Here is a 27737-nt window from a genome sequence, read left to right as displayed (position 1 = left end):
CGCGCAATAGGTCACGTGACACATGCGTGGCGGCGCCGCGCCATGCGCAGGGGCCATGATAGGCTTCGTGCACACTGCTAGGGTCCTTTATTTTTATCCGCCATGGCAGCGGAGAGTAGCGAGGAAGAAAAATGTGTTGGGGATTACGTGCTCGAGCATGAGATAGGCAAGGGATCGTTTGCGCTGGTGTATCGCGCCCGGCACAAGGTACGTTGCGAGATGACTCACTCAGGCACCACCACGGCAACTGTTTGCGGTCAAGTCTGTGATGCGGAACAAGCTCTCGCCAAAGTTACTGGAGAATTTGGAGGGTGAAATCAGCATTCTTACTTCCATGCGGCACACGAATATTGTGGATCTGCGGGACTGCGTGTACTCGGACGAGTTTATTCACCTTATCATGGAGTACTGTCCCGGCGGTGATTTGTCGCAGTACATTCGCCAGCACGGCGATGTTGCGCCATGGGATGGGAACGCTGCAGCGAATCCACTCGCTGCTGAGCAGCGGCGCTTGTACCCTCACCCAATCGACGGCGGGCTAAACGACGCCATGGTCCGCTCTTTTTTCGCACAACTCGCTTCTGCGCTGCGATTTTTGCGGAGCCGCGATATTGTGCACCGCGATATCAAGCCGCAAAACTTGCTTTTGCGGATCCCTGACGAGGAATGCCTTGCTTCTGGTCATCCCCGCGAGCTTCCGCAAATCAAGGTGGCCGATTTTGGGTTTGCCCGCTCTCTCCCTGCGGCCTCGCTTGCCAAGACACTTTGCGGCTCGCCGTTGTACATGGCCCCAGAGATTTTGCGCTATGAAAAGTACGATGCAAAAGCCGACCTCTGGTCTGTTGGCGCGGTCTTGTACGAGATGTCGGTAGGCAAGCCGCCGTTCCGCGCGACGAATCATGTCGAGCTACTGCGCCGGATCGAGCAGAGCAACGACCGGATCAAGTTTCCCGACGAACGCTCTCCGCAGTCGCTTGCACGCGACGCTGCACGCCGGAAAATGCACGGCGAGCAGCCGCGCCCGACGCCGCACGACGTCGCGCCCGACATCAAGGCCTTGATCCGGAGCCTGTTGAAGCGGCATCCCGTAGAGCGCATGTCTTTTGACGAGTTCTTCCACGATGACGTGATTGTCGCCGTGCCCTACTCGGGCCGCGCGATCCTCAAAGATGATCTGGCCGCCTCGCTTTTGAGCGAAAAGTCGGGCATTGCGCTCGACGCGGACTTGTTTGGGATGTCGCGCCTCGAAACGTCGCCGCCACTTGCGCGTGCAGAAGCACCGCTCGAGGATAGCAAGGAGCCAGACACGGTGCTTGCGAGCCGCTTGATGGAGTTGCCCATCAACGATGCGAGCCGCGCGTTGAACACTGCGTTTGGCTTCAAGCCAGGCGCAGAGAGCGAGGTGTCGAACACGCCAGGCGCAGGGAAAATGCCACCCAACGCTCTGAATCCCAGCGCCTTGTCCCGCGCGATCAGCATGGCGGGCGGCAGACTTGCGTCAAGTGGCACAGCGCCTGCACAGGCCAAATCGCTTGATGCGCTCGACACCGCGCCTTTTAGCGAGCAGGATCTTGCTGCGGTGCTCCATGGATTTGCGCAAAAAGCGTACGTGCTCCATGAATTTGCCGATGCGCGGCTGGCCGAGTGCAATGCAACTGTGCGCATGAATACCAATGGGCTAAGCCCTGTGGACAGCAGCCCCAACTCCGCTGCGCTGCACTTTCAAGAAACAGTCGTGGCAGAGAGCCTTGCGCTCTACGTACGCGCGCTTGGGTTTTTGCAGCGGGGACTTTTTGCTGTGAATGGATACGCGGAGAACTTGGAGGGTGCGGAGCCGAGCGAGGCCATGCGCAGTCTCGCGCATTGGTTTCGCTCGCAGTTTGACGAGTGCTACGAAAAATCGGTGCATGCGCGCGCTGCATTATCTGCAGACGTTGTGCCGGATAGTGTCCAGAACCTGGACCGGCAAATTTTTGACAAGGCATTGGAGCTTGCACGCAGTGCCGCGGTCGACGAGCTAGAAGGCAATTGCGAGCAGCTCGACTGGGACACGACGAACTGCGTCCTTGCCTACGAGACAGCCGCGGCACTTTTACTGGGCCTGCTTGATCCCGGCGAGGATGCGCTGGGGCTTTCTGTCACGTCTGTCTCTACGGTGGAGAAGTTTTTAAAGAGTATCAATAAACGGCTCAGTGCACTGCAGTCGGTGCCGGTAGATGTAGCTACATAGTATGAGCAGTGGGGTATAAAGAGGATGGCTAGCGGATGCGCTCAAAGGAGCTGGTGCGCCCGAGCACGACCACGACGAAATCCATGAGCTACCTTAGCAGCACGCGGCAACGTACCCATTCTCCCGCTTCCAAATATGCGCTAATACATTTGCGGATATCGCGGTTCGGGACCTTGGAGAGCGAGAGTGTAAGTCCAGTATTGCGCTTGATGCCTGATAATGCTACACTGATCAGCAGCGCATCGAAGACCAAGTGAAAGACGCGCCCAAACATGGTGGGCCACCGTGCAGTGGCGTGCCAAACGTGATCACGTGGCAATTACCGCGAACCAACACTGCGGGCAGTGTGCACGGAGCGAGAGGAAAAAGAGTGAGGACGGCAGGCGCACGTGTGGCGGTGGGCTATGGAGCGTGAAAATGTGTCAATGGTAGGGTATATAATGTAGAAGCGAGACGCTCTCAAGAGGGCATATGGTGTAGTGCGATATGCGTGCCGCGCACGACGACGGCGCTATGGCGGCGTATCCACACGCACTAGGAGCCAGTCCAGCGCCGCCACGAGAAAAACGGGGGACGCTCGTCAATCTCGATCCAGCCGCCGCGTTTCGTCAGCAGCGCGCGCTGGCCCAGACCGCCAACGGGCAGTGTGTCTTTCGGTGCGTTTGGTGTATCATTCGTTTTCTGCTCCTCTTGTGCGAATGCGCCGCGCGTGTGTGGATCCATGCGGTCCTTTACAGAACCCTTCCCATTCGCAGGGCATGGAAGGATCGTGGATGCTGAGATTGATACGGTCAATATCGCGACGACAAACGTCGCGGTAAATATACCAGATTCCAGCGATTTCCGGAAACGTAAGCGCGCAAGTGTCTTGCCGTACGGCTTCGTCCACGCCATGGCGTCCCTGAAAAAGCGCAAAAACCACGCATCCACCCCGGTGGTGCCCTGACTAATATCACGTGACGGGGCCTTGGTGCAGCGGCGCGGCTGTCTGGGCGCCTGCAGGATGAGTCGGCTGGTGCGTCGACGCGCGTACTAACGGTAGCAATGCATCGCTATTCTCGGCCAAAATAACGCGCCACTCTATTTGGGCGTGGATCCTGCAGTGGACGGAGAAAACACCAAATGGTTTTTTTTGGCGCACGGTGCGTTGGATATGGTTGAAGAGCATTGTACGTCTACATGTCAACTCACCGTAGCGAAACAGCATACCGACCAGTACCTGGGGCTGCTTATGTCTATTGAGGACAATGCCATGTGCGTATGCCATGCAGCTGACAATAGCTACGGGTATCTGACCAATACACGGATCAAGTTTCTCCTAATGCTCCAGCAGAGCGAGGAGCCTGGACCGGACGCGGACATCTTGCCAGTTTTCCGCGCAATTTACACGGCGTACACGGCATACATGGCGAATCCGTTTGTCGACTGTAATGTACACCTGCTGCCGGGCTACGATCCGGAAGCGGGTCTTGCTACACCACGGCCGTGCGCGCCGATTCAAATGCAGGGCGGCGCGCGGCCGATTGAAAGCCCTCTCTTTGCGAAGCGCATTTCCGAGATTGCAGGATGGGGTGCGCGCGGCGACGCGCGTGTGCAGGAAGCGTAGCGTGGAATGAATGTGTTGTACAGTACTAAATCAGCACGGTCTTGCATCAGTTTCGGACTGCTCCTCGGAGCGCGCTGTCCAACAACTCTATGCACTGACCAAGATCAAGCATCCACTTTCTATAGAGCCGCCGCGTCAGTGTTTTCACTGCTAGACAGGTTCCAGTAGGCGCGCACAGATACGAGTGGGACAAGAAAAATGGCTCGCCTCCACAGTGAACTGCACAGCAAGGGTTTTCTGCAGCGTCCTTCTTGGCTGGAACAAATGCGTGCGCAATGGATTGCACGCATAGCCGGAGCTCCAAGGCGCACATTTTCTGTGGAATGTGCACGGAGACAGGCGGAAACCGTAACACTCGCCGAGTCGATCAAGCAGCTCATGCGCGGAAGTGCGCAGCCGGTAGCCATTGTATCTGCATTTTTGCCGCCGGACAAGGCGCATGAAAAGCCACGGTTCATCCATTCGGCAACTCTGTCTTCGTTCACTACCGTTTCATTATCACCGCCAATTGTTGCATTTAGTATCCGTCTTCCGAGCCGCATGGCCGACGCTTTGCGTACCGGCGCAGAAATCTCAAGCGAGGGCAACTCGGATACCCACAAGCGAAAACCGCACTTTCTAATTCATATCCTCTCCTCGACGCAGTCGCCATTGTCCAACTATTTTGCACGGCCCGGCGCGCCTGCCTATCCTATCGAAGCGAGCGCCGCGTGTGATGACGAAGAGCATCCATTTGCTTCGCACCCGAGCGCTCCTTCCACGACCGTGGATGGCCAGCTCGTATTGCGCGAATCACTCGGTGCACTGGCATGCAGCCTCGTCTACCAACTGGATCTTTCTTCGGCTGATTTGCACGGCACGACTCGTTTTATAGACAAGGATGGGTCGCAGGAGGCTGGCAGTGCACTTTTCCTCGGCGAGATCCATGCAGTCGAACAAGCAGTGCACGAACAAAACGAAAAAGATACCCGTCGTCCTTTGGTGTACTGGAACCAACAATATTGCTCGCTGCTGGAGAATAGCTAAGGTTTGTAGATAAGAATGCAATGCACAAGCGTACAAAACGCGGGGAATACAGGGGAATACACGGCTGCGCTATAGAAACTACACGCGCTGGTCTTTGAGAGACTCGGTCTTTTCCTCATCTGTAAACATTCGTGGCTGCTTGTTAAAAATTGTACCGGCAAACATACAGGCAAGTTTCGCTCCCTGTTGTCAGCGTATGCTAGCTTGGTGTACTTACCATTTAGTGCCTCCCACATACGTCGGCGCTGTACGTCAGCACTCTGCAAGGAAAAAAAAATACTCACGCTTGTATGGATCAGGGTGTTGCCAACTCATGAGTTTCTTTTCCGCCTCTTTCAGGATAGAGGCAAGTAAGCGTGGGTTTTGCACGTTGCGGTTGTCCTCAAATTCAGCGCGGATGCGCATGGCATCCTGGCGCCAGACATCGCGGCGGATATGCCAGTTCAAAGAATTGCGCAAAAAGCTCCGGTACAAGTCCTTCACATACTTTGTATGCAGTTCGCTGAACTTGGGCGCCTGCCGTGCCGTCGTACCAAACATTGTGACGGCGGAGAGAAGGGAGCGGCGCCCACGAAAGGTAGGATCACGTGATACATGCGTTGTGCGGTCGCCGCCCCTGAACCGGGCCTAGCATGAACGATTTGCTTGGCGCGCTGTTTGCGCTGCTTGTATTTTGGATGATTCTGCGCATGATTGTCGGTGTGCAGGATAACGAGCCGGTTGAAGCGCGCCGTTCTAATCATGGACAATCGATGCAGGAAATGGTATGTGCGCATGAAGTGCTTATCTCAGGTGGACACTGTCCGCAATCTCTTCCCCCACATCCCCGAAACATCCATTCGCTATGACCTCATGCAATCTCGCAATGCAGAAATTACATGCGACAATATCCTCCAAAACGGATACCTCCCTACGGTACGTCGCACACCGCTACTGACGCATAGCCACCACCCGAGTTCCTCGCGACGCTGCCGCAGGCTGCGCACTCAACTTCAAGCGCGGAAACTACCGAGAGCGGAAAAGACACACTATCTCGTCCTGCGCCGAATTTAATTGCGCGATTCCAGCTTGATTCACGGCTTAACGAAGACAGTTCGATGTCCACTGCACTTGATAAAGGCAAAGCGCCTGCGCATCGCAGCCTGTCGAACGAGTGGAGCACTTCATCCAAAGCCCGTGAGTTTGCGCTACAGGAGCGCAAGGCACAACTCATTCTGCAAGCACGACAGCGTATGCTGCAGCGCAAGGCCAGTGGTGCTGGCAAGACGGATGGTAATGTGTCGACATCTGCTTGATACAGTGCATCTATAGCAAGAAAAATATGGTCTATTTGTACAGAACTTATGCTTTGACCAGCTTAAACGACCACGCAAAGTCTGCATAGACAGTGCCATCGTCATCGACGACCTTGCTGCGCACCGAGTTGATCCCGCTGCGTGCAAGGAACCCACTCGGCGCCTCGCTCGGCGCAAACCTCTTTTCACATGGCTCATTGCGCGGTGGATAGGACCCGATCATCTCCTCCATCCGATCGACTGTGGTGAGTCGAGCATGGCAGCGTACCTGGCATCCCCGCGCGACGCACTACATGGATATACTTTAGGCCCGAAAGCACTTCGCTGCCGACGCTGGAATTAGACAAGAGACACGCACCTAAACCTGATCATGACCGAGTACTCGATACCTTCAGGCACCTGCAGCGGCTCCTTGCTAAGCCGCTCCAGCTCACCAGGGCGGTCCAGCTGGATCCCTAGGCTGCCATTCGGCAACACACTCGATTCGAGCGCAAGCTTATGAATGGTGAGCTTTGGCGCGTTAGCATCGGCGGGGGCTGCGCCAGGCACAATGCCGAGACTTTCTTTCCAACGCCGTAGGCTCTCGTCCTCCGCGTGCAAGTTTGCATACTCCTGCAGGCTCTTCTTTTGACCAGGATTGTAGCCCGAGATAGCTGCATGGTAAGTATGTTCCTCGTACACACGCGTGGGGTTCAACTCGTCGTCAGGCTCGCTGCCTGTCATGCTGGTGAATCGACTGGACAAGGACACGCATGGCCCCTGCGAAGCCGGACAAGCAACTGACTAAACAAAGCCACGTGCCTGTCGCGCTGGACCTTGCTGCCATGCTCGCTCACAGCAACATTTTGCGCGCAGTGCGGCGTACACATCAGTGCAATCTTTGCCGCTGCGCCACGATGTTGCGGCCAGTGAGACAAGTAGTATGTGCAGCGCATCGCAGCATTGCAGTACGCGCGTTTATGTCATCGCGACAAAGCAACACTGTAGACGTCCCTGGCGTGCACAAGGAACAACACACGGCGCCAACGAATGCAAACAAGGGAGATATTAAAGGAGATGCACGTAAGAAACCAGAGTCAAAATTGGACGTGACTGAAACAGCGCGCAAAGCGCGTGCTGACATGGCGAAGCAGATGCGGTCCATGGATGAATGGCCACACACGGCTGACGATGGCGTAGACAGGAACCATCCGCTCGTGAGCCCGACTGCCGAGGATCTGCTGAAGCAGCGATTCTTAAATGCGCAGAAGCGTTCGCACGGCAGCCTTTCGCTCGGTGGCAGCGGCGAGTCGTTGGAAATTCCGTCCGTGTTTCGCGAGCGCACAAAGAAAGAAGACGGGAAGGATACCAGCCTGATGGGCACTACACAGGCACCTGGAGCGGCTACCGCCGCAGGAAGTACGATTGCGGGGGGCGCTTTTGCATCACAAATGCGAGACGCGCCACCGCGGAAGCAAGTAAAGGCGCCACACGAAAACAGTGCGCCCGATGCCAAAGACAAGAAGGCGTCTGAAAAAACAAAAGCAGCGGCACTGCCAGACCCCCCAGCACTCCCAAGCAAAAAAATGAATGTGAATCCGCTGCTCAATTTTGATTTGAGCGATATCGAACATGACGGCGACACCGCCGATCCAAGCCCCTATTTTCCCGGCGCCATTGCGGCGATCACTTCGCGTCCGCATCTGGAAAACCTAGAGCTTCCTTTCGATACGCACGTGCTTGTGCGGCGCCTGGACGAGGGCGGCTGGAAGACCCCCGGCGAGAAGTTCATGGAGGTAGACGGGAAAAAAGTCCGGCGCCACGATCCTGCCGAAACGATCATGAAACTCACGCGCGATCTCTTGCACAGTCGCGGCAAGGAACTTGCTGAAAACAATATCGACCGCAGCGATCTGGACAACCAGTTTTATCTCTTTTCCTCTGCACTCGCCGAGCTGCGGACCGAGGTGCTTGTGCGTGCGCGAAACGACGCCGCAGCACTCCGCAGTCTCGCGTCCCTTCTCCAGCGCGAAGTGGACGGCCTGGCACAGAAAATGCAGCAAGAGATAGAGCGGCTTAAGCACGACATCCAAGTTGATATGAACTACCGCAAGACAGAGGTCAAGGACGAGAACAATCATTTGGAACTCGACATCCAGGACCTCAACAACCGCTTCACCATTTTTCTAAGCGATCTCAGGACCGAGATCGAGCAGAGCATCAAATGGGACGCGACGCGACGCGCACTGGCGCTTGTGTTTGGTATTGTTGCGATCCTCGTCTGCACATTGGCACTGGCCGACTATTTGTCAAAAGACGAAAAGTACGAGGGGGAGGCCAAGAAGCACGCCAAGCTCGCCGCCGCGGAGAATGCAGCGCGTGTGACACTGCGGGACGAACGGGCGCCATTGGCGGACGAGGCCTCGCAGCCAAGATCTGCAGAAGAATGGGGCCTACTTCCTCGGTACGATTCCGACGACCCTCGCTATGTGTAGTTCTATAGCTCACTTTACGCTCAGCTTGTTCATCTCTGGCATCTCGTTGTCCGTAAGCAGCTTGGTCACTTTGCCGATCGCAATCGTCTTGCCCTCGTCGCGCAATGTAAAGCGGCCGAGCTGTGGGCAGTCTTTGAAGCGCTCCAATGCAATGGGCGCCGTCGCTTGGATCTGCGCAATAATCTTCATCCCTTTCTTCGCAAACTGGGGCCCCTTCCTGCTCTTTTTCCCCGTCTTTTTGTCGTAGTAGTGCAGGAGCTCGGCAAGATTGACTTCTTCCGAGAGCGAGTGGGCGTGCATCACCGCACTGTAGCCCGCGCAGATAATGTTGCGGTGCTCGAGGATTGCCAACTGAGCCTCGAAGCGTGTCACGACATGCACGGGATCCTTGGGATCGGTGAGTACGAACCCAGCCTGCACCTCGTCCAAGTCCACACCTTTGAGCTTGATCCGGACATTATCGCCTGAAATCGCCGCTGGCACTTCTTCGTCGACCTCGCTATAAAGTCCGAGCACTTCCACATTGGTAGCGTTAGGCATCAACACCAAATTCTCGCCCTTCTTGATCGTCCCGCTCTCAATCTTGCCGACGACATACGTGCCCATATCGGCATACTTTTCGCTGATGGGCAGTTTGAGGGATGCGTTCAAATTGCGGTCGCCCTGCTCGAGGCTGTCGAGGAAAGGCAAGAGTGCTGGGCCGTCAAACCATGCACACACATCCTTGGGCACAGACTCTTTAAGATTCGCGCCGGAATAAGCAGAGACGGGAATAAACGTTACGTCGGTTTTTGGGTTGAACCCAGACATTTTCAAAAATGGAGACAGCTTACCCACAATTTCGTCGTATCGCTCCTTGTCCCAGTTGACCGTCTGGTCGTCCATCTTGTTGATCACAACAATCAGACGCTGCACACCGGCGGTTTTGACCAACATGGCATGCTCACGCGTTTGTCCACCGCGCTCAAAGCCAGTCTCAAATTCGCCTCGGCGCGCAGAGATGACGAGGATCGCAATATCTGCTTGCGCCGCGCCGGCAATCATATTCGGGACGTAGGTCTTGTGCCCAGGCGCGTCCAAAATTGTGTAGCGACGCTTTTCTGTCTCGAAAAAGGCGCGCCCCACCTCGACCGTTTTGCCTTTTTCGCGCTCCTGCGAGGTCGAATCAAGTGCCCAGGAAAGATACCAAGACTCGCGACCGAGCTCCTTAGCTTCGCGCTCGTACTTCTCAAGCGTGCGCTTGTCGACCATGCCGGTCATGTACAAGAGATTTCCGCCAAGCGTCGACTTGCCCGCATCGACGTGACCGATAAACACAACGTTGAGGTGCGATTTGATGTCCGCATCACCAAACAGATCTTTGAGCGTCTCCTCGTCGGTCACCTTGCGTGCATCGTCCAGGACCTTGCTCGCATCAACGGCAGACTTTTCTGCAACCTTCTTCTCGGCCTTGTTCTGCTGCTTGACAGCTTGGCCTTTGGCAGCTTCGGCCTGGGCCGGGGGCTCCGCTACGGCGGCGGGCTTGGCGGGTACGGTTTCTTTCTTGGCGCCGCCAAGCGAAATGCTCACTGCTTGCTTCGCACCAGCAGGCTTGTCGTTAGTGGCGGCCAGCGCTGCTGCAGCCATCGGTGGCAGTGGCGCAGCGGTAGTGCTCGGCGCTGGCGCTGGCGCTGGCGCAGACTCATGTGCAGGTGCGGATGCAGGCGCTGCATTCTGAGCACCGATACCCATCCCAGAAAATCCCTGGTTAAAGTACTCTGCATCGTTCGTCGGCTGCGCATTGCGCGGCTTGAAGCCAGATGCAGCGGGGTTAAACCCAAAGCTCGGTGCGTTGGGGTTCATCGTGCCACTGGACAAGAGCGCCGTGCGCAAAGCGCGCTTCTTCTGTTGGCACGTGACGCCATGTGTGCGCTGCTTGTGTCCACCATGCCGCCAAAAGTGGCCAAAGCTCCGCAGCGCAGCGCCGGCGCCAAAGCTGCGCTTACGCGCCTGATTCGCTCATATGGCCCCGAGACGCCTGCGCGGCTTAAGCTGATTGATGCCTTTTTGCTTTTCCTGTTTGTCACGGGCGTCGCGCAATTTGTGTACTGCGTACTCCTGTCTGATTATCCGTTCAATGCATTTGTCGCTGGGTACGTACGCACGGCAACTTACCACAGATTTGCGGCAACCGTGGGACAATTTGTTCTGGCCATGTCGCTGCGTATTCAGACGGACCCCAAGCAGCGGAGTAGTGCCGGGGACAAGACACCCGAGCGGTACGTTTTCTTTCTCTCACCCCAGCGCGTTTGCCGAATTCCTGTTTGCATCCGTGGTGCTGCACTACTTTGTCGTCAGTTTCCTTGGTTGATTGCATCATACTATATAAATCTATCATAGCAAATCGACCTTGGCACGCTGGAGCGCAAATGCCGGCGTAACCCAAGCACCGCACGCGCATTGGGAGCCGGCCCAAGTCCAAGTGCCTAGTTTCGCATTGCAGCGTGTATTGGGACAAAGGATGCGATCCCCGTACACGCCATCAGTCAGCCCAGACGAGGTGCGCATCCAGGTGAGCGGCTCGACAAAGTAGGCAGAGCACTGCGGCGCGAGCAGCTGCCTTTGCACGAGCTGAGGAGCAAGATGTACTCGCATGGCTGGATCTTGCGTGGGCAGTGGTGTACGTGTATGGCTGCCAGGGTCGCGTTTGTGCGGCTCGAACGCAAGCGCGCCTTTCCCAGGCGTGTGCACCACCACCTGGCACTCGTACGCGAGCTCCTGGCGACAGATCTTGCAGCGCACGCGGGCTAAGCGCGGCGCTGGAACAATATCGGAAAAGTTGTCGTTTGTGCCCGCGTTGAGGAACACATCTGGCTGGATGGTATCCTCGAGCGCGTTGGTCTGCCCGATGAGGAAACGTCGTACCGTGGGGCTCTGCAGATTAATGGTATACCGCTCCTTTTGGTACAGCTCGAGTCTGGCGTAAGTTAGGAGGTACATACTGCCGTAAAAAACCCTTGTTGGGGTTTGCAACCGAGCGTTGCCGCCGGATCAACTTTAATGCTTGCGCGACAGACAAGCAACGACTCCACATCAAATACGCTGCGCACATCTGGCGTCAGTTGCGCTGTAACGTACAGTCACGCTGCGCGAGCACCCTGCCTGGCAATGTACTAGCACAGAGCCTGGCGCTCTAGAGGTCCACACGCCATGTTTTCCGTCGCGCATGGTCAATCCTTCGATTTCCTCGTCGTCGTGCCGGTCCATGGGATTCCATTTTTCTTGCAGTCCTTCGGCGATAAACCGGTTCACCTTTCCAAAGTACACATACATGGGCGACTCGTCCAAATCATCAAAAGGCACGACAAAGATATCCGCCGGAGAAATGGAGCGCACTGCAGCACTACCCTCGACTGGGATTTTCGCGGGTGGCGATGGGGGATTTCGCATGCACGAAACTATTCGTGTAACGTTTGCCTTCCCCAGGTAGTCACTCGTCATGCACGAGTCCAGTTCGCCGATCCACAAGTGCTGTACGATCTCGTCCATAACGTGGACCCAACGTGGTGACCCAACGTGGTGACACAAAAAAACACGTGCGCCAAGCGTAGCTAGCAATGAATTTGTACAAGGGTATACCGCTATGGGAAATTACACAGTGCGAGTGCCGCTGCCGACACCAACTCCGGCGGCGACGCGGAGTAGCTCGCGGGTCTGCATAAGCGTTCTACCAAGCATGTTGCGGCCGCGGCCAGACTCGCCATGGGATGCGGCAGAGCCCCAGAACGCGTCGCTTTGGCATGCGTGTACAAGCTCTGCATCGCCCGTCTCAAGGAGCGCGAGGCGCAGCTCAGAGCTTTGTGTAAACTTTGCGAGGAGGACCATGCGCATCGTGTGCACATTCACCCCATCCAAGATCCAGTCTGACCGCACCTCTGTCGTGTGCTTGCGCGCCTCGTGAATCGCATCAATGGGTCCAGGGGCTTTGCGCACCTTGGCCGCGATATCGGGGCGGTGCTCCAAGAACTTGGACGCTTGGAATAGATGCTCTGGTGTGGCATAGCGCACGCCGTCCATGTAGATCGGCTGATCATAATTGTTGCTCAGCCAAAAGAAAGGCTCCCCTTTCGTAAAAAAGTCGACGCGATTGCTGTGTCCCGCGGTTTTTTCGAGTTGCAAAGACTCGCGCACGGCTACAGACTGCTCGAGCGCGGAGCTGTGCGCAGGAACGGAGGCAGTTGCGTCGGCGTCAGGGGACAAGGACGCCTTGCTGCGGTCCGGTTCGGCAGATTTCCGCGCACCGCGAGGGTGGAATTTTTGGACAACTTTTAGCATCATCTCCGGTGGCTAAAAAGCTGTCTTGAAGCAAGACGCCTCTGCCCGTCTTCGTTTTTTAGCCACATTGCTGCACGGAATACGTGCTTGTGCCACGGCTAAACCCAGGAATGACGTGCTTGTGAACGATCACATGACTAATACGGCCGCATCGCATTGGCAGACTCTCGCGCCGTGACATCGGCGCTGCATCTGACCGCTGGGCGTTTGCCCCACGGACCACTGGCACATGGCTTATTCACCGCTTCGTTTCATAGAATGTATAGCATTTATTTTTTGGCGTATACGTCCGACTACAGGGTATGATAGCACCTCGAGCAGCAGGACAGCGCAGGGGACGAACAAGATGATCGGTACAAGTAGTAATCTGTGTACTCATGCAGCGCATACGACATGCAAGCCCCCAGGGCATGGCATGCGCTGCATCTTTACATGCGCGCACGCAAGCAAAAAATGACAGTTACAGGACGCATCGTATCGGACCAGTTAGATAGAGAAAACGACGTCCTTGCCGGTGAGCTTGCGGTAGATGCTCGAGAAGGTGTCGAGCTTGTACTCGACACTGATGGCATCTTTCGGGTCCAGGAAGCAGCGCATGAGCTTGCTGCCGTCGGTAGCCACGCGCGTGCGCCTGCCGGTGATCTCTGTGGGGTACACAAGGTCGTCAAGGATGCCGTCCTGGACTGCAGTGAGCGTGCGGCTACGAGGGCGCGGCTGTTTCGCACGGCTGTGCGCAGAGGGCTTGGGCAAAATGCGGCGCTGGCCAACAAACACCACGTGGTGGTCCGAAAACTTCTTCTCGAGCTCGCGGGTTAGCCTGGGCAGTCAGTATACAACGAAGCGGTAATACATACCGCTGCTGAATCTTGTGGAAAGCCTTAAGCTGGGGCACGGGCACAAAAACGACGTACGCCTTCTTGCCGCCCTTAACGTCGACCTCCTTCACGGTGCTCACCTGCAGAGGGCGGAGCTCGACCTTGAGGTCAGGGACGTGGTTCTCGAGGTCGATAAGGGCCTGGCACACAAGAGTCTCGACCTCGCTGGGAGAGGCGGTAGGCGCGTTCGCCGTACGGAGGATCTTATGGTTCAAACTGGCCATGGCGTTCGTAGTGAGAAAGTGAATGCTTTGTGAGCCGATGCCAGGTGCGCTTAAAACTATCCATTTTACATATAAATCACGTGATCATTACCATGTGGTCGGCCGTGCGTGACTCTGCGTCGCGGCGCGGCGCGCACAGCGGATGGGCACCGTTGTAAGTAGACGCGGCAGCACAGTAAAAAGAAGTCATTCATGTATTTAGCAGACTCTGCATCGCCTAGCACAATAACACTTTTCTAGTAAATCTCCATCACAAAAGACTCCTCTAGTAAACCTCCAACACGTAGCGTTCCTCCTCCTTGAGCGTCTCGAGCTTCTTCTCCGCCTGCTCCTTGGTCCAGCCACGCGCGATAAACGAGCTAACAAGCGCCTCCTGGATATCCGGCACGGGCCACACGGGCCCACACAATGTAAAGATACCCTTGCGCCCCTCTTCGACCAAATCAATCGCCGCTTGCTCCGCGCCGCTGTCTCCATTCGCGAGCTCTGGCGCGAGGAACTCGGTGAGCATGTGGCCGTCCTCCTGAATCTTGTGCTGGATATACACCTTCTTCTTTTGGTCACGCGAGAAGGCAAGGCCAAGGTGTGTGAGTAGACCATCGGTCAGGTACGCCTCAAGCTCCTCGCCGTACAAGTACTCGGCTGATTGGTACCGCGAGCCGAAGTAGTAGTACAGCGGCCCCACCTCCCTGCCCTGTGCGCGCTGATAAGCACGCGCCTGCAAAAAGGCACGGAACGGTGCCGCGCCCGTCCCGAGGCCCGCCATGATAATCGGCTGCGTCTCGAGCGGCGGCAGTTTCATGACCGAGGGCTTGATGCTCACCGTGACTTTGGCGCCTGGACGGAGCTGAGAAAGGTATTTGGTGCACTGTCCAAACTGTGTCGCGCCCTGGGCATTCTTCCAGTCGACGGTGACAATGAGCAAATCGACTCTGTCCCCGACCGCCACTTGTGCGCTGGCAATCGAGTAATGGCGCGGCTTGATGGGCTCTACGTTCGCAGCGAGCCAGTCCACCGAGACATGAGCGGTAGGGAACATGTGCAGGACATCGACATATGTCACCGTCTCGAGCTCAGAGAGCTTCTTGAACGTGCTGTTCCCTTCGGCAGCGCTGATAAAGCGCAGCCAACGCGCCTCGTCTTTGCTCGTCACTTCTTTGCCGAGCGCCCCGAAAAAGCTCTTCGGCGGCTTGCCAAAGATGTCCAAGTTCTGCTGGAGGACCTGGAAGACGGTGCGTGACTCAAAGTGACCGGGGTACAGCACGCTCGGCGCACGCACGATATCATCTGCATTGTATCCGCTCCATGCAATAAACGCATGGACCTTTGCATCGTCGTTCCAGCCATGCACACCGAGCGCCTCGCCCACCTCGTACTTGAGTCCAGTGCCGGTGGTATCGAGCTCCATGTGAAACAAGTTCCTGTCGTAGTCGAGGGGCGTGAGGCGCTTGTTCACACTGACCACGACATTGTACGTCTTGTCGGGCAGATCGGGGCGCAGCGCCTGGGCGTTGAGTCCGTACGCCTCGCGGAAGAGCATCTGCCATGCAGCGAGCGCCCAGGAAGCGCGGGAAACAGCGACACCAGGGCCCGCACTGTCAGCACTCTGCGCCGGGGTAAAGCCAGTGTAGCTTGCGTTGCGCAGACGTGCCTCGGCGCGCTTGGCATCGTCGGGCGTGTCGAACTGCGCGCTGGCCCATGCAGCGGGGTTGTATTGCTTCGCCTCCAACGCAACCGAAGAAGGCGCAGAAGCAAGCAGGGGCGTGTTGCTCAAAGCATTCTTGGGCGACTGCTTTGTGGCACACACAATGGCGTCGAGCAACCGCTCCGACGCGTCAGTCATCTTGTCTTTCGAGCCAGAGACATCCACGACAAACACGCTTGCATCACGCGATGCAAGCACACGTTTGTCGCTTGGCGGCAGCGCTGCATCCACGTCCTCGAGCGTCCATTCGCTTGCATTGAACAGGATGGTGCCGTTGGGACACACGGCATCGACGAGCTTGTACGCATCGAGCATCTGCTTCGGCTCGCTGACCACGAGCATGTGCGAACTTGCGCCGGCCGCCAAAACCTCGACGGGAATGTCGGACTCGGCGCGCTCGGTAAACACAAGATCGCAGCGCACGGCGCCGGCGGCATGGTAGTTGTCGTAGCGCGTTAAGAGACGCAGGCTGCGCTTTTCGTTGGCGTCGAACATGCGCTTTGCAAGCGCGTTGGCCGTCGCGGCCGTCTCGCCATGGTCGGCGCCAAACAAGGTGATGAGCTGCGCGCCGGAGAGTGCCAAGATATCCGGCAGCTTGACTGCGTCGGCAGCCTTGGAAAGGATGTGTTGCATAGAAAGCGGCGCAGGGGTCGAAGCGGCCTCAATCAAAAGCACATGCCATGCGCTGCAGTCCATTTCTTCGCCAGACGGAAGCGTAAGCGAGTGGATCGTACGCTTGCCAAGCGCACCGCTTAGCGCCGATTCGAGGACGGCAGTGTACAGTGCGCCGCTCATGGCAGCGTATGCCTCTTCGACGACGCGCACGAGCTTGACGGACGCAGGCAAAACCTTGGCTAGGTCCGCGGCGTTCCATGGGCTCAGCATGCGCATGCAAACCACGCCGACCTTGCCACGCTGTGCAGGAGGGAGGGAAAGAAGCATGGCGCGCGCTTTCAACGCGAGCGTTCCGTTCGGAAGGAGGAGAACCGAGGCAGGGCTTGTCGGGCCGGTGTACGAGAACGGCGCAGGCTGCGGCACGACTCCACGCGGCACAACGGTACGCCCAAGCTCGGCGGCGGCAAATGCGCCGTCAAAGATGTGCACAATAGGACCTTTGCGCTCGCGCGTGTAGGTATACTGAGCAAACTCGACCGCCTCAGCGCGCGACGCAGAGAGCAAGACCTGGAATCCAGACTCGCCTAGCATGGCTGCCGTGGCAAGCGACGATGCATAGTCATTCACCACGTCAAGCGACGCGGTGTGCGATACACTCGAGACGTGCACTACTAGATTTCCGCGCGATTCACTTTGCATGCGCGCAAGCGCAGGGCCCATGAAACAAAAGCTCTGGGCATTGGTGAGCACAGTGACGGTGGGGTGCGCTTGGCTCGCTGATTGCGCAGCACAGCCTTCGCCGGCGAGGTAACCGGCGATGGCGGCGCCTGCGCCGGCACGCGACTGCATGGCGTAGACGACCGGACCATGGCGTTTGTCTTGTGCGTGCAGTGCTTCGCAGTACGCGCCGAATCCGCCAGACGCAGCACTCTCATAGCTGAAAATCGTATCGCTATGATCGTATGCAATCATCTCGATCGCAAGCTGTGCAGTAATCAAGAGTGGCGTGTCAAACGTGGGAGAAAGAAGCTCGACGTGCGGTGCAGCAAGTGGCTCGACGGGCTCTTGGTCCATCTTTGTGTCGATGGCAGGCACATGCGAAATCTGCGTGCGCGGCAGGTAAGGAATGCCCATTGCGCCACACTCGTTGTACAAGTCGATGGGGTTGAGCGGCTCGTCAGCCGCAGGCGCAACAGGCTCGCTCTGTGCGCGTTCTGGCGCGTGCGACTCGATTGCCACATGCTCCGTCTTGCGCTGGCTGACAAGGTTACGGGCTAGCGTGTACAGCCCAGCGCCGACAAGCGCACCGCTTGTGAACAATGCGACATTGTTCAGCGTAGACTGCCTCGAGGATGCCATGCCAAAGAACAACCTTCAAAAATTCATGCGGCGTCACGCCAGCTGCGCGTTCCAAAGCACGTCATACAAGCTGCCATGTGGCATCACGTGATACAGATGAACGACAAGCAAGGGATGCGGCAAGGACGCAAAGATTTGTTAAGAAAAACGTTGTATTGCATCACTGATTGGCTTATGTAAAATAGGGCTGCAGCTCTATGTAGGGAGTCTGGGGTAGTTTCAGCAGACCCCATAAGCGCCGCCTGTCACGGGCGAAAAAAGGAAGCGTGTCAGCAGTGCGCGACTGCATTCTTGCCCACTGCTTTGCAAGTGGTGACCTCGACCGCGTTTCTGCCTTGTTCCCAAGCAGCCATTCTTTTTGGATTATCTTCCGCTGTAAGCTGCGCGGATTGCTAGTATACAAGCATGCGTAAGGCTTTCAATCCATCAAAGCTGATGGGGCTACCCAGGCGCCGCAAAAGTGGGAACCCATTTGATGATGTAGACACGGATGCGCAGGAGAGATTGCCGCCCGACCTAAAGAATGTTAGTGCCGCCGGCATGGTTGGACGCCCACAAAGCAAAAGCGATGACCTCGCTTCAGAATACGACAGTCAGGAGCCGATCTATGACGACGACGACGTCGAAGAAGAATATACCGATGACGACCCGACCGCATCGTACGACGACGAAGAGTACAGCGACGACGAAGACGAAGACGTTTACGAAGCGTCCGAGTACACCGAAGAAACTGCCGGCACGGAGCAAGGCGACGACTACGACGAAGACGACTACGAAGAAACCATCCAATCTTCTACGTACGACGAGGACGCGAGCGAATACACCCGCGATAGCGGCGAATATACTTTGGAAAGCGGGGCTGCTGGTAACTCTGCCCCCGGGAACCGTGCCGAAATAGACGAGGATGAGTACTTGGACGACGTCGACGCCAACACAGCCAGTGCCGCTCCTATCGGAAGTGCCCCGGCCCGCAGCGTTGCACCTACCGCCCTTGCTGTGGGCACAGGCGTTGCTGCGGGCACAGGCGTTGCAGCCTCCAGCGGCGGCTTCTTGCGCGGATTCCGACGCATGAACGTAGCGAACGAGCCGCCCTCGACGCGCCCAGCGCCCGGCACCCAGTCTCGCGGTCTCTTTTCGCGCCTGCAAAAGATTGGGCAGCGCAACCAAGCGGCGCCAGCGCTTGCGACGGAACCCTATCAAGCCAACACGATTGCCGGCCGTGCTAACGGCGCCATTCGCGACTTGGAGAAGCGCTCCACTGCCGCTCAACCAATGCAAGCGCCGCCGCAAGCACCGGTGCGCCGCACTGTCTCGACGGTCCGCAAAGACAATGCAGTGGGCATGCGCTCGCGCGCCGAGCAAGCAGTCCTAGGCAACCCCGTTGCCGAACAAGGCGCGCCTGTCCAGTCTACTGCCGCTGTTGCCCGCCAGCCCAGCGTTCACTCTAACCTGCAAGACAATGGCTCTGTTTATGGCTCTGAGTACACGAGTACCTCGATGACCCGGTCGCGGCGCCACGCTACGTCCCGCTCGAGCACCGATATGTTTGACAACGAGTCTGCTTATACTGAAACTATTTCCGACAGCGCCCGGGCCACCGAGGCGGGCATGACGCCGATGGGCTCGCCGAAAATGGCACCGCGCGAAGAGATTTTGCTCCGCGAAGAAACGCGTGGAAAGGTCCCCGAGCTGGTCGATCCTTTCGGCGGCGGAATGTCGCTCAGTCGCTTCTCGCGCGACATGCAGCGTCCCGAAAGCATCGAACCGAGCCTGTTTGACGGCAACTCGGGCCAACCTTCGAGCCCGCTGATCCCCATGAGCGGCCCGCTGAGCGGGCAGCGCACCTCGATGGACGAGCACAGCTCTGTCTTGCGCACTAATCGCCCCATCACGCCGCACACTACACGCTTGGAGTCGACGTATGCGTCGCCCGCGGAGTACAGTCGGCACGCGGCCACACCATCCTTTGCCACCGCAGAATTCCAGTCGGTCATGTCGGACGATGCCACCAAGCTGCAGTCGCCCGTGCGGATCAACCGCAAAAAGGTGGCGTCGGACCTGTCGCTGGCCGAGCGCCAGCGCCTCGCGCGCAGCAAACCAAGCACGAGCATTCCCGAGAGCACCAGGGACGATGTGCCGCCAGTGCCGCCAGTGCCGCCCATCTCGATATTGCCTCAGCGCACTGCCGCGCCTAAATCCCGCACCAAGCCGCGCCCCGCCAATTTCCGCGGCCTCGAGCACAAGGTGCCTGGCCGAGTGCAGCGGAATACGCAGCGCGTGACGCGCGATCCCCAAAGCTATTTGCTCACGCCCTCTGTCGCCCCAAGCGATGCCGGCTCTGACGATGTGGCCATGCTCACCATGGAAAGCAAGCCGCCCAAGCCCAGCGGCTCTTGGCTCCTGCGCGATATGACCCCCGAGCAGACGCACTACTTTTTGCGCGATATGGTGAGCAAGGAGCTCGACTGGGAGCTCGACCGCACATGGCTCTTGAACTCGTTTGACAAGCCCGTCGGCCACTCGCGCTCACGCACGGGCCATTTGCACGACCAAGATTCGCGCCTCGACGACTTTTCCAGCGAGGAAGAGGCGTACACCGATGTGGACGAGTTTGACGAAGAGGCCGTCTTCCGCCGCGACGTGTACAAACCAATCCGCAGCGGCGAGAGTCTTGATCTTCCTCTGCTGCGCTTTTTGATCAAGAATGCATTCTGCACCTTTCCCCTTTTTGTTCCTCCCGAGCGGAAGCGCACCGATCGCCCTGCGCCTAACAAGGCCGCCTTTGCCCGCTCCTACTTTTTCGCAGCTATTCTTCCCATCCTCCGCGAATTGCAAGCGCGCTCGCTCAGCGCCGCTGTTGACCGCCACGGCGAGGACGAAGGCATGCCGTTTAGTGCCATGAGCACCACACGAGCCGTATTTTTGCTGCTGCGCAAATGGGCTGTGCGCTACACAACCGCTGTGCTTCGCGTCGGGAGCGGCAATCCCTACTTCGGCATCGACACGCTAGACCAAGTGCACAACCGCAGCTGGCCGTGGCCCTCGGCGGATCTCTTGCCGCCTGAAGCCTACGTGAGTTACCGCAAGCCCACCGATCGCCTCCGCCTCGGTGGATTCGAGGTGGATGTTGTTGCTGTGCGCGTCCATGCACAGCACGAGCGCGACTTCCTCTTGCGTATCCGTCGCCCCAACAGGATCGACGAGTTTGTCGTGCGCAACGATCTCGACTGGGAAGAGTTCCGCGAGAAGCTGTCCAAAGAGCTCGGTCCCTTTGTCCACATTCGCCCTCTTCCCCGTCTCCCCGGCGCGGCGGAAAGCAAGCGCATGCTCCCGTCCACTACGACGGACTCCTCAAGCTACACAAAGACTAGCTATGAAGAGTCAACGCTCGACGACGACGAGGGCAGCTACCTCACCGAGACCGAAACTGCCTCCCATACCGAGTACAGCGACGACGACAGCTCTGACGACCGTTCGATAAGCACCGTCAGCAAAGCTCGTCCGCCACGTGGAACGCGTGCCGCTGATATTTTGCGCCCGCTCTATGGGCAGCGAAACAGGCCCCCACCCAAGTTTGAGGCCGATCGCCGCCTGCTCCGCGCCTGGCTCCGCGACACGCTCGCGGTGCGCAGCATTGGCGAAAGCCAAGAAGCGCGTGCGTTCCTCAGCATTGGCAACTTTCACGACCGTGACTTGGACACGAACGAGCTGCTCAACATTGCCGAGCGTCGCCGCGTCGACTGCAGCCGCATCGAGGAGCGCGAGAAGGATGCCGAGCTTGCGGGCGAGAATGTGCTTGGCATCCGCCGCGTCCAGCAGCGCATTTGGGCCGACTGTGTGGACGGAGACGGCTTCTTGAAAATGTACGACGCACTCAAGTCCACACCCGACTTTCCTGAGCTGCCCATGTCGTACCAGACGATGGTCTCTTGGGGCAATTTGCAAATCGCGCGCTTCTTGTACGGCGTCTTTGTCCAAGGCGACGAGTCGCGCGCGAATCTTGCGCGTGTCACGGATATGTTTGAAGCGGTTCCTTGGCGGAAACTCGCCAACGCGATGCGCCTCCCTGCCTTTCAAGCGCTCGGCGAGTGGCAAAAGCAATTTTTGCGGAACCGCTTCCTCCAGAACCTGTTTCAGGTCTCGTTTGAGGACAATCCAGTGGCGATGGACGAGGATCTGCGTGCCTTGCAGCACCAGATCGGCTCCGATACCATGATCCGGAAGCTGCGCGCGTACGTGGAAAGTCCCGAGAGCCTGAAGCGCCTTGTGCGCGACCATGCATCCCGCGCGGATATTCCGCTCGTCGCCGCGATTGTCCGCGGATCCGAAACGCCGAAACTCAACAAGAACGAAGTTCAGCGCGTGATTCTTGCGACGCGCACCTACATGGACTTTATCAAGACCTGCCCGAACGCGGCCAAGAAGAAGGCACACAAAGAGCCCGGCTACGTATTGATTGTCAACTTGCAGCGTGTCTTGCGCCTCTATTCGCTCCACCGCGACGTGACACAGGTCCGTGGGATGCTGCAGGACCCCGCGATTCTCGATGCACTCACCATCTTTTTCGATCCGCTCAACGACGCACTTGTCCGGCTCCACCGCGTCAAAGGGATTCGCCAGGATATCCTCGATCTGCGTACGTGGCTCACGCGCTTGCTCGAGCTTCTCGCGACGCTGCGTGCGCGCGTTCAGGATCCTGCGCGCTCGATTAACCTCTTGGCCAGCTTTTTGGACCGCGGCGCCCTGGGCTGGTACAATTTCCTGCACCGCTGGGCCGCCGCCGACCCCGTCGTCTTCAACTTCTTTGCTTGGTTCCGCCACTTGGCCATGACGATCGGCGCGGGCTCCGAGGACCTTGCTGATATTTGGGATCCCCCGCTGAACGCAATGCACGAAGCTGTGCGCGAAGAGAGGCTCGAGACGGACGATGCGGAAGCAACGGCGCTGCGTGCCGCGAGCCTTGCGAAGCTTGCTGCCGAAGGCGATGGTGCCAAGGACGCAGATCCGCGCCTCGACGAGCTTATGGTCCATGAGATCGTCGAGCTTGCCGAGGCTGCACGGCGCAAGCGCGCGAGGCAAATGGAGATTGCGTGTCGCTGGTCCGCTGGTGATACCGAGGCCGACTTTAGCATCCAGGTCATGGGCGATGGCAGTGGGCATATGCGGTCCGAGCCTTTTCTTCCGAAAGAGCCGAGGCCTGCACCCAAGACGACGGCGCTGGACCGTTTGCGCCGCAGTTTCCGCGAAGCGGTCTCGAGCGCGCTTGCACGATGAGTATGCAGAATGTGCAATTTTTCCAGAAACCATTCTTTTAGTACGACGTAATTTATTGCATTGTGAGCATACAACGCCTGTGGCACTCCAGCCCATCGCAAACTGCGCTGGAATTGCGAGGGGCCGCGTATGCAGCGGGGCTGCATAGCCCACACTCGGTTCTCCCAGCACAGTACACTTGGTACGGTACAGACGCTAGTTTGCAGTGATTAACTACGAACAATGCACGGTTGACGTGAGGGCATTACATTACAAAAGGTGCACAGTCTCCGACGTGCACAGGCAGACTGCGCTAGTTTTGCGGCCAAGTTCAGTTCGAGTACGATGTTGAATCGATAGCGGGGGTATGGACACCGACCTGTTTAGAACTTGAGTGGCTTGGGGTGCTCCCAGGTGAATTCGGGACGGCCAAAGTGACCGCCAAAGGCGGTCTGGCGGTAAATCGGCTTCTGCAGATCCAAGTCGCGCACAATCACACCCGGCTTCAGGTTAAAGTTTTTGCGCACGACATCGACCAGCTCGGCATCCGACTTGGAGCCGCTGCCGTACGAGTCGACAAAGACAGAGAGCGGCTCTGCAACACCGATTGCGTACGAGAGCTGCACCAGCACACGGCGGGCGAGGCCAGCAGCGACAATGGACTTGGCAATCCAGCGCGCAGTGTACGCGGCAGAGCGGTCGACCTTGCTAAAGTCTTTGCCGCTAAACGCACCACCTCCGTGTGCGCCCCAACCGCCGTACGAGTCGACGATAATTTTGCGGCCGGTAAGACCGGCATCGCCCTGTGGCCCACCAATCACGAACCGGCCCGAGGGCTGGAGGTGGTAGACGGTGCGCTCGTCGCGCATGTTCGCAGGAATGACCTTCTCGATAATGTCCGACTGCAGCTTGCTGCGCAGCTCTTCGGTCGAGACGTCGTCCGAGTGCTGGGTAGAAATGACAACCGTATCGACACGGAGCGGCACGACAGCACCGCCGTCTTTCTTGTACTCAATCGTGACTTGGGTCTTGGTGTCGGGGCGCAGCCAAGGCAGGCTGCCATTGCGGCGCGCATCGGCGAGTGCATGGTTGAGCTTGTGTGCGAGGGAAATCGTCATTGGCATAAACTCGGGCGTCTCATCGGACGCATAGCCAAACATGATACCCTGGTCACCCGCACCGTGCGACTCGAGGTCTCCGTGGTCGAGACCCTGGGCGATATCAGGCGACTGCTGCTCGATGGCGACCATGACGTTGCACGTCTTGTAGTCAAACCCTTTGTCGCTGCTGTCATAGCCAATCTCCTTGATTGCTTCGCGGATCACTTTTTGGTAGTCAATGCTCGCCTTGGTAGTGATCTCGCCAAAAACGAGGATGAGGCCGGTCTTGCACGCAGTCTCGCATGCGACCTTGGACATGGGGTCCTGCTGCAGACACGCATCCAGAATTGCGTCTGAGACCTGGTCACAGATCTTGTCGGGGTGGCCCTCACCAACAGACTCAGAGGTGAAGAGGAAATGGCCCTCGGGGAGTTGGAAATCAGACATGGTGTAGTGAGAGATGAATGCCGGCACCCGACACCCACCGCGCCGCCCCAAGCGCACGCGCGCAGTGCGGCACGCGTGCCAGCAGCAAGCACGCCATTGTTGCAGACGCACGTGGTCTGTATTAGTCATGCTGACGCCCGTTTCTTCCGAAACGCCTCCTTCTGCGACGACCTTGCGGATGCGCAAGGCGAATGTGTTCCGCGCGGAGGCGGCGATTCCACGCATGTCGTGGTCGCCGCGCAACTTATACAATCTGATTGCGCGGTCGACGACACCGTTTTTGGCGGGGCAGACGTCGTTTGCAAAGACGAGCTTGACCATGTTTCAGCAGCGATATCGGTCGAAGCGCCTTTTGCGTGGATACCATGGCGACTGGATCCCCGAAACGCGGTTTAAGCGCTGGTTTTTGCCGACACGACTGCCGAGTTATGCGCCACAGTTGGGGCGCGATGGCAGTGAGCATGCGCTGGACACGCCCGTGCCGCCAATTGCGCACCTGTTTTTGGGGGATATCGAGCGCAGGTTGGACGTGAGCGTGTTTCGCTGCTGCTTTGCACACAGCGCATACCATGGCAGGTCGCTCGTTTTGCATGGAAAGGTCACGGTAAATGGCGAGGTCGTGACGGATCCTGGCGCGCTGTTGCGCGAGGGCGACTTGATTTCTGTCGAGCCTGCGAGTGTGCCAATGCTGAACAAGCATGTAGCGAGGCGCGTAAAGGAGGATGTAGCGCGGCGGGACAAGGGAGATGCATCCGTGCCTGAAAACACGCATGCCGAGGCATCACAGGTCGCGGACGCTCCGGACGCCCCAGAAGCTCCAGAAGCCCCGGACGCTGCTCCCGCACCTTCTTCCTTCGCACCCCAACTTCCCAACGGCGTACTTCCGTTCCACTTGCCCCCCTTTGCCGCCCCCTTTTTATTTATTCCACCGCACCTCGATGTCAGTTTCCGCACGTGCTCGGCCATTTACATGCGGAACCCTACCATTACTACCAGCGTAAAACGCAAGCACGAGTCAGGTACACGCAAACCCAACTTGCAGCGTGTCTACCACTCTGATATTGCATCGCCGTACCCACCCGCCAACGAGATGCACAGCCTCGCGTGGGAATATTACGTGCGGAATGCGCCGCGTGTCCGCAGCGGCGAGCGCCGCACAAAACTGACCGGCCGCTACGGCCGCAATGGCGGATTCGACGCCGCCCGCGCCTGGGAGCGCGATCGCCGCCGCGTCGCAATCCGCCGCGGCTGGGGCAAAAAGAGGCGCAATGCGCATGCTAGTCCCGCCCCGATATAGCACATACCCTTTTTTTTTGCCCGATTTACTTGCTTCACGATGCCGACGCCGCTGGCGCGCTTGGCGTGCCCACAGCCGCGCAATTTCTGGCGCAGTGCGCTATGGTATGTAGTGTGCATCGCTCATAGCAGGTCACCAGACGGCACGCTTTTCCTTGCTCGCGCCGAGTCGCATACGCTGTACGTGTTCCGTGCAGAGCCATGGGCCACGTTGCAGTACACGTTCCAAGCGCCGAGTCCCGTCCTCGATGTGTGTTGGTACATGTACCCTGCGATATCCGACGACAATGTCGTGCATTGGTGTTTTGCAGTGAGCTGCCGTGATATGCCGGTACGCCTGGTGGATGCTGTAGATGGCACGGTGCGTTGCTCAACTACTCACAGCAGACCAAGGCATCGTTTGGTATTGTAAATCATGTCGAATCTTTTCTCGCACCGCAAGCGCTGGCATTTAGCAGCGATTGTGTACGGTGCGTTGCTTTACAACTTACAGCAGACTTTTTGGCGGCTTGTCTGAAGCGTGCACCGTGCATAGTCTCGCCGACGCAGGCACGAATCGGCACGCCGCCCTTGCACTCGCGGCGTCTCAGCATGGGCTTGTTTCGGCGCTCGCGGTGGGGCGCGCGCCGCACGACCTCGAGGAGGAGAACGGGGCGCCGCTGGAAATTACGGCGGTCGGCACGTATGCCAATGTGGTGGGCATCTACGTCACGGATGCATCCTGGCTGCACAGTGCTGCAGAGCGAGACGAAGCGGGGCGCCACGGTGCAAAAGAAATCGTACAGGGCGGCGCACTATGCCTTGCAGGATGGCGCGTTAATGAAGGACATGGCATCGTGCAGATGCAGTGGCACCCAAAGCACCGCCATATCCTCGTAGTCGGTATGCGCCGCGCTTCGTACGTGTACGTGTACAATACAAGCTATTTGAGCGGCACAGGCACGCCATTCCAGCGTGCGCCGGCGCTGCTAGCGCGACTGGAGCGCCCGTGCGCAAATTCGCACCAGCGCCTCTTATTTGATATCGACGCCGAGGGCCGATTTCTTGTCGCTGGCGACGCGCGTGGTACTATACGCATATGGGATCTCGAATACGTGCTCCGTGCAGATACCGACGTACCGAGTCCGTTGCTCGCATGGAACGCGCATACTGACGCGATTGGAAGTACACAATTCTGCCCACAAAAGCCACAATGCGTGCTCAGCGTAGCTGGAGCGCGGCATTGGGATACGACAACACAAGGGCCCTTGCCGACGGATACAGACGCAGTGCTCTGGCAGTGGCCAAGGCCTGCAGATACCCACTAGCATAATAAAGTCGACTACAATTTTTTGAAATATGCAGCTTAGAAAACGGCATCGAGACAGCCGGCACACACAATGTCCTCGAGACAGCTGTACGTTGGTAAAGACGGAGTATACGTACCAGCATGCAAGACAGCCAACAATGCAAGCGCAGCTGAAAGTTAGTTTTACTATGCGGTATTGCATACCAAGGACCGCAGCATCCATCTGTCGTTAGTGAACGACAGAAAATACGTACGCTTCTCATGCACTCGCGCGCGCCTCTGGTCAAGTGTCGATCCGCCCATGGGGCCCTGGGGATTGTAACCGCCGCCGCCGCCGCCGTAACCTCCGCCGTAGCCGCCGTAACCGCCTTGCTGTGGTGGGTACTACGGTTAACACCAATCGCTATACGTACGTATCCGCCTTGTTGTTGATAAGCCATCGCGTTAGGAAGGTAGACAAGAACGGGCTGTGTCACACTGCACCCTGTGCTGTCACGCGTTGCAGTATGATTACTTAATATTCTGATTGGCACGCGTGTTGCGCGATCTGCCTAGTGTGTAAGCGACGGGGAAATTAACGCGGAACTAGTATTTCGCGGGCCACTCAAAGTGCTTTCAACTGGCATGGCG

The 27737-nt window shown here is 57.8% G+C and overlaps 17 protein-coding genes across 17 annotated transcripts; 9 read left to right on the top strand and 8 right to left on the bottom strand.

The window, feature by feature from the left end:
• Positions 1-268: 268 nt before the first annotated feature.
• ATG1 (non-specific serine/threonine protein kinase) lies at positions 269-2230 on the top strand (the record flags this gene model as incomplete). Its single annotated transcript, XM_056207623.1, has 1 exon — positions 269-2230. One exon carries the CDS (start codon positions 269-271, stop codon positions 2228-2230), a length of 1962 nt encoding a protein of 653 aa, XP_056063598.1.
• A 534-nt stretch (positions 2231-2764) lies between these two features.
• On the bottom strand, positions 2765-3124 carry MVES1_002800 (uncharacterized protein; the record flags this gene model as incomplete). The annotated part of the gene is made up of 1 exon (XM_056207622.1): positions 2765-3124. The coding sequence occupies one exon, from the start codon at positions 3122-3124 to the stop codon at positions 2765-2767; it is 360 nt and encodes a 119-aa protein (XP_056063597.1).
• A 109-nt stretch (positions 3125-3233) lies between these two features.
• MVES1_002799 (uncharacterized protein) lies at positions 3234-3836 on the top strand (the record flags this gene model as incomplete). The annotated part of the gene is made up of 4 exons (XM_056207621.1): positions 3234-3245; positions 3273-3399; positions 3427-3484; positions 3512-3836. 4 exons carry the CDS (start codon positions 3234-3236, stop codon positions 3834-3836), a joined length of 522 nt encoding a protein of 173 aa, XP_056063596.1.
• A 264-nt stretch (positions 3837-4100) lies between these two features.
• Positions 4101-4862, top strand: MVES1_002798 (uncharacterized protein; the record flags this gene model as incomplete). Its single annotated transcript, XM_056207620.1, has 2 exons — positions 4101-4104; positions 4129-4862. The coding sequence occupies 2 exons, from the start codon at positions 4101-4103 to the stop codon at positions 4860-4862; spliced, it is 738 nt and encodes a 245-aa protein (XP_056063595.1).
• A 632-nt stretch (positions 4863-5494) lies between these two features.
• Positions 5495-6157, top strand: MVES1_002797 (uncharacterized protein; the record flags this gene model as incomplete). Its single annotated transcript, XM_056207619.1, has 3 exons — positions 5495-5626; positions 5655-5777; positions 5807-6157. The coding sequence occupies 3 exons, from the start codon at positions 5495-5497 to the stop codon at positions 6155-6157; spliced, it is 606 nt and encodes a 201-aa protein (XP_056063594.1).
• A 46-nt stretch (positions 6158-6203) lies between these two features.
• RDI1 (rho GDP dissociation inhibitor) lies at positions 6204-6880 on the bottom strand (the record flags this gene model as incomplete). The annotated part of the gene is made up of 3 exons (XM_056207618.1): positions 6204-6397; positions 6426-6490; positions 6516-6880. The coding sequence occupies 3 exons, from the start codon at positions 6878-6880 to the stop codon at positions 6204-6206; spliced, it is 624 nt and encodes a 207-aa protein (XP_056063593.1).
• Positions 6881-7116: 236 nt separating this feature from the next.
• On the top strand, positions 7117-8631 carry COX10_2 (heme o synthase; the record flags this gene model as incomplete). The annotated part of the gene is made up of 1 exon (XM_056207617.1): positions 7117-8631. One exon carries the CDS (start codon positions 7117-7119, stop codon positions 8629-8631), a length of 1515 nt encoding a protein of 504 aa, XP_056063592.1.
• Positions 8632-8640: 9 nt separating this feature from the next.
• SUP35 (translation termination factor GTPase eRF3) lies at positions 8641-10473 on the bottom strand (the record flags this gene model as incomplete). Its single annotated transcript, XM_056207616.1, has 1 exon — positions 8641-10473. The coding sequence occupies one exon, from the start codon at positions 10471-10473 to the stop codon at positions 8641-8643; it is 1833 nt and encodes a 610-aa protein (XP_056063591.1).
• Positions 10474-10557: 84 nt separating this feature from the next.
• OST2 (oligosaccharyltransferase complex subunit epsilon) lies at positions 10558-10981 on the top strand (the record flags this gene model as incomplete). Its single annotated transcript, XM_056207615.1, has 3 exons — positions 10558-10763; positions 10791-10889; positions 10915-10981. 3 exons carry the CDS (start codon positions 10558-10560, stop codon positions 10979-10981), a joined length of 372 nt encoding a protein of 123 aa, XP_056063590.1.
• Positions 10982-11004: 23 nt separating this feature from the next.
• Positions 11005-12159, bottom strand: MVES1_002792 (uncharacterized protein; the record flags this gene model as incomplete). The annotated part of the gene is made up of 5 exons (XM_056207614.1): positions 11005-11587; positions 11613-11665; positions 11688-11722; positions 11749-11755; positions 11785-12159. The coding sequence occupies 5 exons, from the start codon at positions 12157-12159 to the stop codon at positions 11005-11007; spliced, it is 1053 nt and encodes a 350-aa protein (XP_056063589.1).
• Positions 12160-12261: 102 nt separating this feature from the next.
• Positions 12262-12945, bottom strand: MVES1_002791 (uncharacterized protein; the record flags this gene model as incomplete). The annotated part of the gene is made up of 1 exon (XM_056207613.1): positions 12262-12945. The coding sequence occupies one exon, from the start codon at positions 12943-12945 to the stop codon at positions 12262-12264; it is 684 nt and encodes a 227-aa protein (XP_056063588.1).
• A 486-nt stretch (positions 12946-13431) lies between these two features.
• rps7 (ribosomal protein S7) lies at positions 13432-14044 on the bottom strand (the record flags this gene model as incomplete). Its single annotated transcript, XM_056207612.1, has 2 exons — positions 13432-13762; positions 13800-14044. 2 exons carry the CDS (start codon positions 14042-14044, stop codon positions 13432-13434), a joined length of 576 nt encoding a protein of 191 aa, XP_056063587.1.
• A 265-nt stretch (positions 14045-14309) lies between these two features.
• On the bottom strand, positions 14310-17723 carry MET10 (assimilatory sulfite reductase (NADPH); the record flags this gene model as incomplete). The annotated part of the gene is made up of 1 exon (XM_056207611.1): positions 14310-17723. One exon carries the CDS (start codon positions 17721-17723, stop codon positions 14310-14312), a length of 3414 nt encoding a protein of 1137 aa, XP_056063586.1.
• Positions 17724-18128: 405 nt separating this feature from the next.
• MVES1_002788 (uncharacterized protein) lies at positions 18129-22997 on the top strand (the record flags this gene model as incomplete). Its single annotated transcript, XM_056207610.1, has 1 exon — positions 18129-22997. One exon carries the CDS (start codon positions 18129-18131, stop codon positions 22995-22997), a length of 4869 nt encoding a protein of 1622 aa, XP_056063585.1.
• A 362-nt stretch (positions 22998-23359) lies between these two features.
• Positions 23360-24523, bottom strand: SAM2 (methionine adenosyltransferase; the record flags this gene model as incomplete). Its single annotated transcript, XM_056207609.1, has 1 exon — positions 23360-24523. One exon carries the CDS (start codon positions 24521-24523, stop codon positions 23360-23362), a length of 1164 nt encoding a protein of 387 aa, XP_056063584.1.
• A 127-nt stretch (positions 24524-24650) lies between these two features.
• On the top strand, positions 24651-25820 carry MVES1_002786 (uncharacterized protein; the record flags this gene model as incomplete). The annotated part of the gene is made up of 1 exon (XM_056207608.1): positions 24651-25820. The coding sequence occupies one exon, from the start codon at positions 24651-24653 to the stop codon at positions 25818-25820; it is 1170 nt and encodes a 389-aa protein (XP_056063583.1).
• A 39-nt stretch (positions 25821-25859) lies between these two features.
• MVES1_002785 (uncharacterized protein) lies at positions 25860-27126 on the top strand (the record flags this gene model as incomplete). Its single annotated transcript, XM_056207607.1, has 4 exons — positions 25860-25924; positions 25949-26180; positions 26207-26289; positions 26316-27126. The coding sequence occupies 4 exons, from the start codon at positions 25860-25862 to the stop codon at positions 27124-27126; spliced, it is 1191 nt and encodes a 396-aa protein (XP_056063582.1).
• Positions 27127-27737: the final 611 nt, after the last annotated feature.

The sequence above is a fragment of the Malassezia vespertilionis genome, chromosome 5 (assembly GCF_029542925.1).
Source record: "Malassezia vespertilionis chromosome 5, complete sequence".
NCBI lineage: Eukaryota > Fungi > Basidiomycota > Malasseziomycetes > Malasseziales > Malasseziaceae > Malassezia > Malassezia vespertilionis.
The sequence above is the reverse complement of the archived record's forward strand: the minus strand, read 5'-3'. Positions and strand labels throughout refer to the sequence as shown.